The sequence below is a fragment of the Aspergillus nidulans genome, chromosome V (assembly GCF_000011425.1).
Source record: "Aspergillus nidulans FGSC A4 chromosome V".
In the NCBI taxonomy this organism is placed as follows: domain Eukaryota; kingdom Fungi; phylum Ascomycota; class Eurotiomycetes; order Eurotiales; family Aspergillaceae; genus Aspergillus; species Aspergillus nidulans.
Genome location: NC_066261.1, coordinates 2605309 through 2617662, shown reverse-complemented (window position 1 = coordinate 2617662; position 12354 = coordinate 2605309). Strand labels below are relative to the sequence as shown.

The 12354-nt window shown below is 51.8% G+C and overlaps 4 protein-coding genes across 4 annotated transcripts, besides 1 other annotated feature; 2 read left to right on the top strand and 2 right to left on the bottom strand.

The window, feature by feature from the left end:
- Window positions 1-12354: part of a sequence feature (contig 1.94 1501..523724(-1)) that runs on past both edges of the window.
- ANIA_05419 (alpha/beta hydrolase) lies at window positions 75-1299 on the bottom strand (the record flags this gene model as incomplete). Its single annotated transcript, XM_657931.1, has 2 exons — window positions 75-894; window positions 944-1299. 2 exons carry the CDS (start codon window positions 1297-1299, stop codon window positions 75-77), a joined length of 1176 nt encoding a protein of 391 aa, XP_663023.1.
- Window positions 3666-6963, top strand: ANIA_05420 (uncharacterized protein; the record flags this gene model as incomplete). Its single annotated transcript, XM_657932.1, has 7 exons — window positions 3666-3717; window positions 3960-4618; window positions 4706-5429; window positions 5521-5716; window positions 5779-6043; window positions 6161-6167; window positions 6332-6963. 7 exons carry the CDS (start codon window positions 3666-3668, stop codon window positions 6961-6963), a joined length of 2535 nt encoding a protein of 844 aa, XP_663024.1.
- ANIA_05421 (flavin-containing monooxygenase) lies at window positions 7963-10006 on the bottom strand (the record flags this gene model as incomplete). Its single annotated transcript, XM_657933.2, has 4 exons — window positions 9770-10006; window positions 9360-9698; window positions 8529-9172; window positions 7963-8442 (listed from the first exon to the last, which is right to left on the bottom strand). The coding sequence occupies exons 1-4, from the start codon at window positions 9933-9935 to the stop codon at window positions 7963-7965; spliced, it is 1629 nt and encodes a 542-aa protein (XP_663025.1). The 5' UTR covers window positions 9936-10006.
- Window positions 10855-12349, top strand: ANIA_05422 (serine hydrolase domain-containing protein). Its single transcript, XM_050612334.1, has 3 exons — window positions 10855-11406; window positions 11464-11761; window positions 11822-12349. The coding sequence occupies exons 1-3, from the start codon at window positions 10882-10884 to the stop codon at window positions 12244-12246; spliced, it is 1248 nt and encodes a 415-aa protein (XP_050468268.1). The 5' UTR covers window positions 10855-10881; the 3' UTR covers window positions 12247-12349.

Sequence of the window (12354 nt, the reverse complement as noted above, 5' to 3'; positions counted from 1 at the left end):
GCCTCTTCAACCTCATCATCCTACCACTCATGTCCGCCTTCGTCCAGGTAGCACACCTTCACTGATTTCGCCAGCTATAATCCATGCTCCCTCAGGTAAGCAAAGATGGTCTCATAATGCCCCGTAGCATTCACATGCATCGTCAACGCATGCCCACTTCCAGGCTGAATATGCACATTGACATCGCCAGCTTGCGGAAACATCTCATCTCGCAACATTGTCAGATTATACGTCCCTTTACAGTCCCCAAGACAAGTCCCCATATCGTACTCGGCCAAAGCAAACAGAATCGGCCCCTTGAACCCAGCAGCAGGCTTTGCTAGTGCTACAGGGAAACTCACGAACTCCCCTGCGGTGCCAGTCTCCTTGATGCTATTTGCGTACTTCAACAATTCAGGCTCAAAGAATCCCTTCTTGAAGAAGATCTGCTGCAGGCTGCTCTCCGTGCTCTGAACAAGGTAACCGCTGCCTCGGTCACCGAAGCGGGACGGGTTGCTGGCAGGCGCGTACTCGAGACCAAAGGCACGCTGGCCGGCGGCGCCGAACTGGGTGTTGGGGATCAACCCCGTTGAGACTGCGCCGTCGGCTAGGGAAGGGTAATTTGCCAGGACGGCGATGGTGAGGCCCGAGCCGTAGGAGTGGCCGACGAGGACGACTTTGTCAAATGAGGGGACTCGGATCGACGACGCATTTTCAGCAAGGGCACCAGAGCGCGCGAGGATCGCCAGCTCTTTCAGGATCTCAGTTTCGACGGGTACCTGTACGACCTCGTATGCGTCAGGCTTGTCGGAATGGCCGACACCGAGCCGGTCGTAGGTTAGGATCGAGTAGCCGGCATTCAGCGCGGCGTCAATGTAGGAGTATTTATCCGGGTGTAGTTCCGCATCCCAGTAGCTGCGAGAGTGTCAGATCTACTGTAGATGTATCAAGGCAGAGAGTATACCGTTTGTCAAATCCAAAGCCATGCGTCGCGATCTGCAGGATGCCCGCTTTATTCGAGTCCCGAGGAACGCAGAGCTGGGCGCTGATTGCAAAAGTCTCGTGTACAGGTCTTGCGCCTCTAACACGCTCGGTAGGATTGGGCGCGGACCAGTGATCGAGATCCCAGACATAGTCGACGGCGTCGATGTTGTTATCTACACGAGCAATGTCGTAGATGGAGTTGTTTGCGGTGATGGGTATGGACAGGAGCATGTCAACGCAGGGCCGGGAGGCGTTTGACTGCGCCGTTGGAGCGGCAGCCACCTGCCATGGCTGGCTCAGGACGGAAATTGCCGTCAGGAAGAGTAAAGATGTCATGATTAATGGCTAGGTCCGGTAGCGTATGTTTGCGAAAATGCTGTTTGTAGTGCTTGGTTTTCGAGCGCGATGCTTGCTCTATTTATATATGGCAACGAGTCCACAAGGCTTACTCGATTCTGAGCACGATATCTAGATCTGTACGGATTCTCCTAGCACCGCGATTCTAAAAACGCATACGTGTAAACGTATGGGATCCGTAGACAGAGTATGCGCGATCTGATCTTATGGGCGTATGCGTATTCGGGTACGTACCGCTGGAGTTGTGATTGATGACCGGGGCAAGGTGAAATCAAGACTAGCATAGCATGCACACTACCAAGTACTTACATACTCAGTAAAGCTGCCATGGCCGTCCAGAGCACGGAGTAGGAGTTGTCTCGAAGTCATTCAAATCTCGGCAGGGACGAGACGCAACAGTCACCATTGAAGGGGTGCATTCCATAGTTTTCAAAGAGTTTAAAGCTGAAAAGTTGCTCTGTTAGCTGATATGAAAGAAAAGAAGGCTCTTCCATTTTCTTTTTGCATCATAAAAAAGCGAAAGCTATATATATCTGTTTGCGCTGGAAGTTCGATGTGAAGAAAAAACAAAAATCGACGACCGAGGAGCGATTCGAACACCCGATCTTCGCCGTAGCCCTTACCGGAAAGCGACGCCTTACCACTAGGCCACTCGGCCGATTTCTGAACAATCAAAAAAAAGGTTTGTTATATATACAGCATTTCGAAAAGGCAAATATGACCCTAACGAAATATTACTACATGCATGTTGAAATCTGAGGACCATAATGCATGAGAATCCCGGCCAAACATGATCGACTTCATTTTTCCAACTGAACCGTAATCTCCTCTTTTTATCTTCTGTCTTTTAATTTTAAATTCTTTCATCTCCCCACCCCGAATACGTCTGAGCAACAGCGCAGGGTTCCCGGAAATGAACCACCGCTTAAGTTATTGGTTGTTCCTGAAATGGGGCGCTTGGTTGAATGTATCTAGTTTGGTTGACATGCCTTAAAGTCCTGTATTATTATACAATCAGTTAGAATGCAGCTTCTTGAAATATGCAATACACCTCGGGGAGAAGCGCAGTGATGCTTGATGCTGGGGCCTACACACCACGCCCGGCAATGGGTTCTCGGCTACGATGCAGACTCGCCAACATCGAAGGTGGAGGTCATAGGCGGCATATTCTCGTTCATGAACCCAAACAGCAGATCTTAGCCGAGCAGAGAAAATCCTGAAAGTAGGCCGACTGCAGCTGTTCAAACTCGCCTGCATTTGCATCGTCACAGCTTGTGCTGAAGAACTGCCCAGACCAAGCACTGCGGCAGTGGATCTGGCGCTGCGGCTAGAGCAGATGCTGAAGTTCGGGACTATATGAACACGAATTGCGTCAGCATCCGATCGACCGAAGTCTGCTCGGGTATGATCCCTCCATCCAAGGCGGGAGAAGACTTACAGGGCAGTTCCTGCACATCATTGCCGGCCATGAACCTACGGATAATGCGAGCCGTATCTGGAGCTCCAGTGTTGGGTATGGCAAGCGCACCTATGCATTCTAAGCTTAGGCTCAGCAATGTTGAGGATTCTAGATTTACGTAGCGGGTAGACAGACCGGTAGCTTAGGGTAAGGGCAGTGATATGGTGAGCTGCTGCTGCGCAGCGCTACACGAGGGTGCCGAAACTGGAGGGCCAGTGGCTGTGCAAGCCGGAGTCGGGGCAGTGATGAAGGAGCGATGGAGCAGAATAAGAAGTGAGTGGTAGGGTGTTAGCAGTATGATCCGGTTTGCGAACGATGGGTGCGGACTGGCAAGGACCGCGTGCAGGTGGGAGGCGTCAACAAGCCTGTAGGACTCGGCCAGGTCCACGTCGCTCCGAGAAGCCTGGTGGTTGCGGACGCGAACGGCGATTTGATCTTGCCTCGAGAGCGAGTGCGCGAAGTGACTAAGGTGGCTCGAGCGATAGAGGAGGCCGAGGCTCGCGTGAAAGAATCAACAAGGGGGCCAGTATTGCTGAGGCCCGCAAGGCGCTCGGCTACCTTACCCTACAGCGTAGGGCTTGAGTCTAAGGCATTAGGCTGGGATTTGGGGTTCTCGTAGCCAATTGCCAATACAGTTGAGTTCATATACATCCCCCATGAGGAAAGTTCTGATAGATCAATAGTTGTTACATACATTGTAATGAAGATGTAATCTATATGTGGTCTATAGGTAGTCTAGTAGCCTAAGTAGCCTGCCCGCTGCTAATATCGAATGGAACAAGTTAAACCTTCTGGAAAGGGGAAAAATGCTCCTAAAGGGTAAAAAAGCCCTCCAATTGACGTCGCCAATTTTCCACACTCTATACCCCACAATTAATCTCCAATAATGGCAGGTTGCGCCGCTTCATGCTCCAGCCGCCAGCCTGAAGCCTTTCCAGGTAGGAGACAGCGACTTCCCTTCATTTGAATACTATCATATCCTCAGACAAAGGAGATGGCGACGTCAAAATTCCCTTGTTCAAACTGTCGCGGTACCGCTGCACTTCTCCCGTTATATGAACAATGGCGCTAACATGAAAAACACTAGCAAGGCACATTAAATGTAATTCGACACTAGAAAACGAACTCGCAAAGGTGTAATAATTGCCCTGACTTTACTATTACTGACTTTACCTGCTAGGCGATAGGCAAAACCCCAAATGCGGCCGCTGCCAATCTCGAAACATAGAATGCATGCCCGTAGAGCGCAAAGCTGTCTTCCGGCGCGGCCGGGTGTCGAGGAAACACGATCTCCATGAAAACATGTTTGCGGTCAATCAGACATGGGTAAATAGCCGGCCGAGGAAGTGGAAGGGGGCTAAATCAGCCGTCGACGGCGCTCAGCAGGGTGCGAGCCCTAACCCGGGTGGGTCGAATCGGGAGCAGGCGTCGGTGTCAGAGGGAGCAGATGCAGTCGAACTGAACCTCGATTATTTCCCCAGGCAGACATGTATGGACCCGAGTCTAGACCATCTTCCGGTCCAGGAATGCATTGGCGAAGGGAGTACCGGTGTACGGGCCAGGACTGAGGACTCTGGGCTCGAGGACGCTATCCTCCCGCGAGCGGCTGTTGAGGGGCATACATCACTGACGCGGCTCAATGTGCTTGTCTCTGCTGCAGTGGGTAACCAGACACAGCATGAATCCCCGGTAACTGTTCAAGGAGTGAGCTATAGCATCAGTGCAAGCCCTCAGGCCCCGTACTCCAGCATCAACAGTCCGGTCTCCTCCTATCAACCGCTCGCCTCCGTCCAAGAATCCTGCCTGCTCCGCTACTTTATAGAGGAGCTGTCCCCCTGGGTGTGTCTGACTCGCTAAATTTCCCTTCGTTTCCCTTTATTTTATTTCTGGTCTTGCACCGGCCCTACGTTGTCTAACAGTCGGCAGTTCGATCACTGCGACCCTCAATCCCATTTCCGACAACTCGTCCCTCACCGAGCCCAGAGAAGCCGGTATCCATCTCTACTCAATGCCATATTCGCTGTCTCTGCACGTCATCTTAGCAGGCTCCCTCAGTACAGAACGCTAGAGGGGAATATCAATTACCACGGTCAGTCTCTGCCGGGCCTCTCGACCTCATCCGCGGTAGAGTACATGCTCAAATGCATTCCGGGGCTGTCTTCATTTCACGATATTGGCAATCTGACCGAACAGGAGAATCTCATGTGCGCCGCGATCATATTACGGCAGTACGAAGAGATGGAGGAGGAGATGGAAGAAATGGGGACGGATCCCATCTCCTTCCTCACTGATAGCAGCTTCGGTGGTGAAAATACAGGTGAGGGAGATAGTCCAATAGAAAAACAGGTGAATTTCCTCGCCATCACCCAGACAATCATCCAGGCCATGATATCGGTCTCGTCCCCCCTGCAGCGCTCTCCTTTAGCCGTGGCAGCATACTGGATCGCCATCCGCCAAGAGGTATACTACGCACTTACAAGAAAGAGTGCTCCCTGCCTTACATTTACGGCGCAGGATTGGGAGAGCGCGGCCATTGCGAACAAGATGATTATGCATGCAGGGGAGGTGACTAAGTGGTGCTGGGGAGATAGGACTCTTAGTGAATACGGTACATCGCCTTTCCTGCTTGCCTTGCTATACGCCCTTTCCCGTCAGTATTTTGTCTTTTGCTCTTTGATACCTGACTCGAAGCTACACTGATGGGCTGAGAAATGGCTAACATACATGTTCTTGGGCGGCAGAACGCCTGAGACACCACCAGCAGCAGCTCATAACCGCGTACTCGTCTCAACTGACCCCGATCCTTCACAGGCTCGCCGACAGAACCAAAGGCGATATATTCCCGACCATCTGGTATGCCACCGATGCACAAGTGACCGGCGTGCAGCATCTAGAGCTGGCACGGATGATATTGATTGCTGAGAATCCGCGTTTACTGTACGACCAGGCTTCCCCCAAGCCATCCTATCACTAACTCAGTCAATGTGAAGAGAAAATAGCGTGTCTCACAGCATGCACCGCAGAACCGAGTTCATTGTGCGGAACATTGTGCTCAATCTCTGTGGTATCGCAGTCGACGTCTCAAGGCGGATGCCGGCACTTGTTAATGCAGTCATTTCCATTTTGCTCTACGGCGAGTACTTCACCGATCTGGCGGAACGGAATGCGCTGCTGAATATCATTGAGCGGATGAAGGATATGCGTGCTTGGCCTCTGAGAAGGGGGGTTGAGAGGTTACGGAGGGCCTGGAGGGAGGCAGACAATGTTGAGTTCTAGGCTGTGATTTCTATCAGTCTTCATAAGAGCATGTCAGCAGCGGCAGGTAAATTGGCGCCAGTTTCGCTGATATGGGTGCTGACGGGCTAGCTGTTAGCTTTATAGTATAAATGTACGTATTCGCCCGATGCAACGTCCCCTCGTATTCCTCTCCTGATCTCTCTTTTTCTCTGACTCACAAACACACATATTGGTTTGCCATCACTCTCAACATGTCAAAACCGGCCAAGGTCCTCCAGATCCCAAAACAATTTTCAACAACCGAATCGCTCGCAGATATAGTAGCAAGGTACAGAGCCCTTCGCCTTACCGCTCTTCAACGCAGTCCCGAAGCATTCACTTCGACCTACGCCCGCGAAGCCCAGTTCGACGACAAGACCTGGACAATTCGCGTCTTGAATCCACTAGCAACAGTCTTCATCGTGCCTTTTCCAGAGACTGCGTCCGAGGATATCGGCACCAGGCCTAATGATGACGAGGACATGCTTATGAAGCGACCCTGGCTCGGCCAGCTCACTCTGATGGGACCGGTCTTCTTCCCAATCAACGACGAGAAGGCAGCCCGTGTACCGTGGGATTTATTCAAAAATATTGACTTTGAGCAAGCAGCAAGGGATGCTGCCTCTATTCCCGCTGGCTCGAATGTCGTTTATGTCCTCGTTGGCATGTATGTCCTTCCCGAAGGACGCGGAGCAGGGAATGGGCAGCGGCTGCTAGAGGCTGCTATAAGAGTGGTTGACGAGGAGAGAAAGGCGAAGAAAGTCAATGCGACGGTTATACTTCTGGTGGCGCGCGAGAATAAAAAGGCAAAGAGGCTGTATGAGCGTGTCGGATTCGTCTCGTGGGAGGATGGTGTTGATATCGAGGGTGAGACGCATTGGGCATTGAGCTTGACTTTGGCTGAGTAGATGTATAACCCAGTCAATGACTTTGTCCATATACTATGTATATGTGCTAGTAGAAGATTTAATTCTTATTCACCTCTTTGGTTTCCTTGCTGCTTTCTCACCTAACTGATAGCACTTAAGTGATTAAAACTATTTGAGGCAACGCATATCTTGATCAATCAACTATTTTTATATTGTAGGTTAGTTAGTTGTATAATCTGATAGACTTTTGATAGTACTGGGAACATGTTGAGAAAGCATGTTTCGCATAGAGAAATGTCTGAATTACTGAGCTTTCAAGGGGCATTGATTTTATATATTTTTTTTTCTCTTAAGATCCCTTTGGACTTTTATACGAAAGCTTCATAAAAGCTGTTTAGTACCCTCAGTGACATTATTTTCTTCTACGATATGTCTGCAAACTTTTTGTCGTTTTTGCTTTTCCCTTTTTGGGGGGATGGTGGCTAAAGATATAGCTATGAGGCATATACCAACACTTGAGGGATCAGAGAAATATAGGAGCTTTAATCAAAAGCCCTGGAAAGCCCTGGCATGGAAAGACTGACGATACTGATGTGGACCGACTGGATATGTCCAAGCTTGGCTTCTCCTTTCTCACAGGCGTCTTTCAAACCCGGCGTCCTGCACCATGGCAGAGACTATTTTTCCTCATCCACGGACAAGACATCCCCTCTTATACCCAAAGAAGGCGGTCTGTGCCCGCACTACATATGCTGTTCAGTGAGGTGCAGCAGCACCTGACTGGATTATTCGTGGGACAGAAAATTTGCTTGAGGCCACCAAGTTGAAGCAGTGGCAGAGCCGGGAGATTGCGTTTAAGCCACTGAAACAGCCCTGCTAGATTGCCTTGCGGCGCTTCAGGTACGCAGCATAAAGCTAGGTAGTATTTATGGATATATTCAGCCTCGAGAAAGGGAGTTTGTGCTCTCATAATAACATATCGCACGCTGAAAGCTAAGAATCAGTTACATAACACCTAATAGCATGAACACTTGACTGCTACAACTTTGCCGCCTCCCTGACGACATCAAACCCTTCCTCCCAGTTATCTAGTGCCTCCCGGGTCTCCCTCACGTACGCCGGAATCCCACCGGCATAGCACACAGGCTCGTACACCTTCCCAGGTATGGTCCCGCCCATATAAGTGGAGGTGGTCGTTGGGAACAGTGTCATCTCATTGAGTTCTAGAATATGCTTCTTCCACTTTTCACTGGCCTCCTTCTTTGGATTGATATACTTGACACCATTCGCTTCAATCTTGGCTATCGTGTCCGCGATCCAGCGGCCCTGCACAGCGACAGTCGTTGGCCCGTTACTGAGCAGTGTTGGGCCGTGAGCACCGTAGATGTGGAACATATTGGGATACCCGCTGACGGTGAGGCCGAGGTAGGTCTGCGCGCCTGGCACCCATTCTTTTTCAAGGGATTCGCCTTCAATACTTTTGAGGCCGAGTTGGGTCATGACGCCGGTGACGACGTCCTATATACACAGCAGTCAGCGTCGCACCCTTCGCTATTGACGAACCAGACAGGGCCAAAGGGACCGGAAGGAGAGGGCACACTCACGAATCCAGTAGCAACCGCCACGACATCTACCTCATGCTCTGTCCCATCTTGGAGGACGATCCCCGTCTCTGAAAAGTGGCTAATCGGATTCTCCTTGATATCGACTAAATCAACAGACTCACGATTGAACTGCTCGTAGTAGCTTGTCTCCAGACAAGGCCTCTTGACGCCGAAGTAGTGCGGCATCTCCTTCGGGGCCAGCTTCTCCCTAAGGACTGGGTCCCCGATGCGAGACCTGACCTTCTTGCACCAGAAGTTATACGACTCCTTGTTCGCCTCCCGATTCAACAGGTTGTCCTTGTAGATAGAGACCCAAAAGCGGAATCCACCCTCATTCCATACCTTTTCGTACAAGGCTTCGCGCTCAGCAGCGGTGTCATCAAAGGTATTCTTCTCCGCCCAGTCGTAGAGGAAGCCCGCAAAACTGGTCTCGCGGTACCGGAAGAGCTCCGGGTAGAATTTCTTGCTCCGTCCTTGCTCTTCGGTGCTCAGCGGCCGGCGGCGCATGGGGATGGCAAGGTTCGGCGTACGCTGGAAGATCTTTAGAGAGGCGGCGACTGGACCCCATGCCTGAGTGATCTGCACGCCTGATGCGCCGGTCCCGATGACAGCGCATCTTTTGTCGCGCACGTCAATCTCACTGTCTGGCCAGAAAGAGCTATGGTGGATTATCCCACGGTATTTGTCGAGGCCTGGCCAGGGGGGAATCCAGCGTTTGGCAGCCTATCCCAGAAGCTCATTAGCTATACCACAATACGGCCACAACCAAACAAGAGAGAGAAGATAGGGAACATACAAATCCCGTCCCCAGCACCAAGAATCTACACTTACTGACCCTCCCGTCCGCGGTACGCACACTCCACTTGCCAGATCCCGTATCAAACTCGGCCCCCACAACGACGCTGTTGAACGCGCAGTCCTTCTTGACGCCGATCACCCTATCGACATGGTCAAAGTACTCCCGGAGCTCTTGGTAGGTCGGGTAATTGCTCTTCCAGTTCCACGTCTCGTAGACCTCCGGCCAGGAGAACTCGTACTCAGGAACTTCCGAGTCAACCGCGGCGCCCGGGTAGCAGTTCCAGCGCCAAGTGCCGCCAATATCGTTACCAGCTTCGAATATAATAGTGCGGAGGCCCCGGTCTCGCAGAGTTTTGAGCATAAAGATTCCGGCTTCGCAAAGGTAAGATGGGTTAGACCACCGTAGAAAGGATGGCTGGAAGGCTGAGAGGGACAAGACAAACCGAAACCAGCCCCGACAATCAAGGCATCAATGTCGAGATCCTCCGCGTATGGACCAGTCTTGGTGGAATGGGTCGTCGAGTAGTCCGTGAGGGAGGTGGAGAATTTCTTGGGGGTCGATAGGGATGGGGATATTGACACAGGTTCCGGGTCTTGAATGCTGCCCATCGTGGCTGACTTGAGAGAGATACAAGACTGTATATGATAGACTCTTAGACTATATGGTAGACTGTATTCTGGAAGGATTCTATGATGAGACCCGGTTGTTCTAGCTATGTTGGTTAACGAGGAATTTCTTTCTTTTATACTGCTTCCTTGCCCTTCCCCAGGCATGCACCTCCGGCTGGGCTTACACAACATCTGTCACCACCAGGAAGAAGTCAGGTTTCACAGATCGTGCTAGCCAATGGATTATATCCTGCACTGATTGCTCGTCGTACTTTGTAGTTAGCGCCGATCAAACTGATCCTAACGGATCCCCCGAGGGTGCCCGGCCCCTCTCCGGCTCGATCGAGCCCGTGATGGGCCTTGTTCCCCGCGCTTCCCACTGTGTCTCCCACTCGCTGGCGGGCCCCTATTGGGCCTTGATGGGGGCACGTTCGATTCGCGATCCACTGCGGTTCCGCAGAGTTGCAGACGGTTGACTGCGGGTCTGCAAACCCCGCTCGTGCGCTCGTGGTTTCGGCTATGGTGAGAGTCAGTCGATTCACTGAATTTAGGTAATGCTACGGCAATCAAACCATGGCGAGTCCAAGAAATGCTGGTCAGTGTTCATGCAGATCATGACCACAACTGAATGGTGGTTATGGATCGATCTCAAACCATTGCCTAAGTGCCGAGGTGGTGGTAGCGGAGCTTGCCCCCTCCCCCTCAGCTGGCTGGAGCAGTATCGCAGGAAATGCATGGCAGAGGAGATATTAATTGGCCTGCATGTAGCGCAAATGTCAGCGATTCAAATGTTTGCTAGCTCTGCATCTCTGGATACCCCGCTTTACTCCAGTCTCGGCCATCTCCTCAGTTTGATTCTGAGCAGTTCGATAACCCCTCACCCTCTCGCGCCTCTATTTGATATCTCAAATCCTTGACAGACAGACACAGACTCGCCACCATTACCATGCCCTTCACCGAGCAGACCGTGTCCACTCTTCGCGACCTCGTCGACGCCGCCTGTTCCGACTCTAAGACTGGCATCCCTGGCGCAACGGTCGTGATCGTCGACAAGAATGGACAGGAACTATTCGCGCACGCGGCCGGGAAACGTGGCGCGGACTCAGCCGAGCCCATGACGCTAGACACGGTCTTCTGGATCGCGTCCTGCACGAAGATGCTTGTCGGCATTGCATGCATGCAGCTCGTCGAGAAGAGTATTCTGAATCTAGACGATAAGGAGCAGATCGAGTCGTTGTGTCCGGAGCTCAGGGACCTCGGCGTGCTGAAGGAGGATGGCACCTTGGAAGAAAAGAAGAATCCTATCACGCTGCGGATGCTGCTGACCCATACCGCGGGCTTCGGGTATAGCTTCTTCAACGACAGACTGAGAGAGTGGTCCTACCCGGCCGGCCTGGACGAGTTCTCCGGCCGGATCGAGGATGTCAGGACACCGTTGCTGTTCCAGCCGGGAGAGGGATGGGAGTATGGGGTATCTCTTGCTATGCCTTACTTGCCTGCTGATATTGACGTACTAATGCCTACATAGGTCGGTATCGACTGGGCAGGTATTGCACTGGAGCGGGCAACCGGTCTGAGTCTGAACGAGTACCTCCAGCGCCATATTTTCCAGCCGTTGGGAATCAAGCACATGTCAATGATCCCAACCGAGGAGATGCGGTCAAAACTGGCGTATATGAACCACCGAGACCACGACGGCACTCTCCGGCCTCGAGACCACCTCCTTCGAGCACCACTTGTTGTCAACCTCGGCAACGAAGCTGAGGTGAAACGGCTCTTCAACAGCGGCGGCGCAGGGATGTTTGCGAAGCCGCAGGAGTACTGCAGTATGCCTCAGTCTTTTCCCCGACTACTGGGAAAACCCGGCCTGACAGAAATGTAAACAGGAATTCTTTCCGTTCTTCTCAATGGAGGAACCTACCCTATTACAGGAACTCGCCTCCTTCTCCCCAGTACGGTTGAGACCATGTTCAGCAATCAGATCCCCCATATGCCCAACTACAGTCGACAACCGATCCCAGCATCGAAGCCTGACCTGACGAACCCGATCCCCGAACTGTATCCTGTCCCTGGAAACCCGCCGCAGGGATGGGGACTGACGTTTATGCTCAGTAACGGCGGTGCGACGGGACGGTCAACTGCGACGGCACATTGGGCTGGACTGGCGAACCTGTGGTGGTGGGCGGACCGGGAGAAAGGAGTGGCAGGAATGGTTTGTTCACAGATACTGCCATTTGTGGATCTGAATGTGTTGCAGCTTTGGGGAGGTGTTGAGGCTGAGGTTTATAAAGCTCTTGATGGAACGAATTAGCGGGTATTCTTTCAATGCTACCGGCAATGATGTTCATTTTGTTCTATTACAATATCATACGGACTAAATCATCACTTTCTAAACGAATATCATTCTACAAGAGCATGC

Bases quoted from the DNA above. Each gene is read 5' to 3' on its own strand.
- ANIA_05422 (XM_050612334.1), top strand. From the start codon at position 10,882: ATGCCCTTCACCGAGCAGACCGTGTCCACTCTTCGCGACCTCGTCGAC. The intron at 11,407-11,463 runs GTATCTCTTGCT...ATGCCTACATAG, and splicing joins GAGAGGGATGGGAGTATGGG to GTCGGTATCGACTGGGCAGG. The intron at 11,762-11,821 runs GTATGCCTCAGT...AAATGTAAACAG, and splicing joins GAAGCCGCAGGAGTACTGCA to GAATTCTTTCCGTTCTTCTC.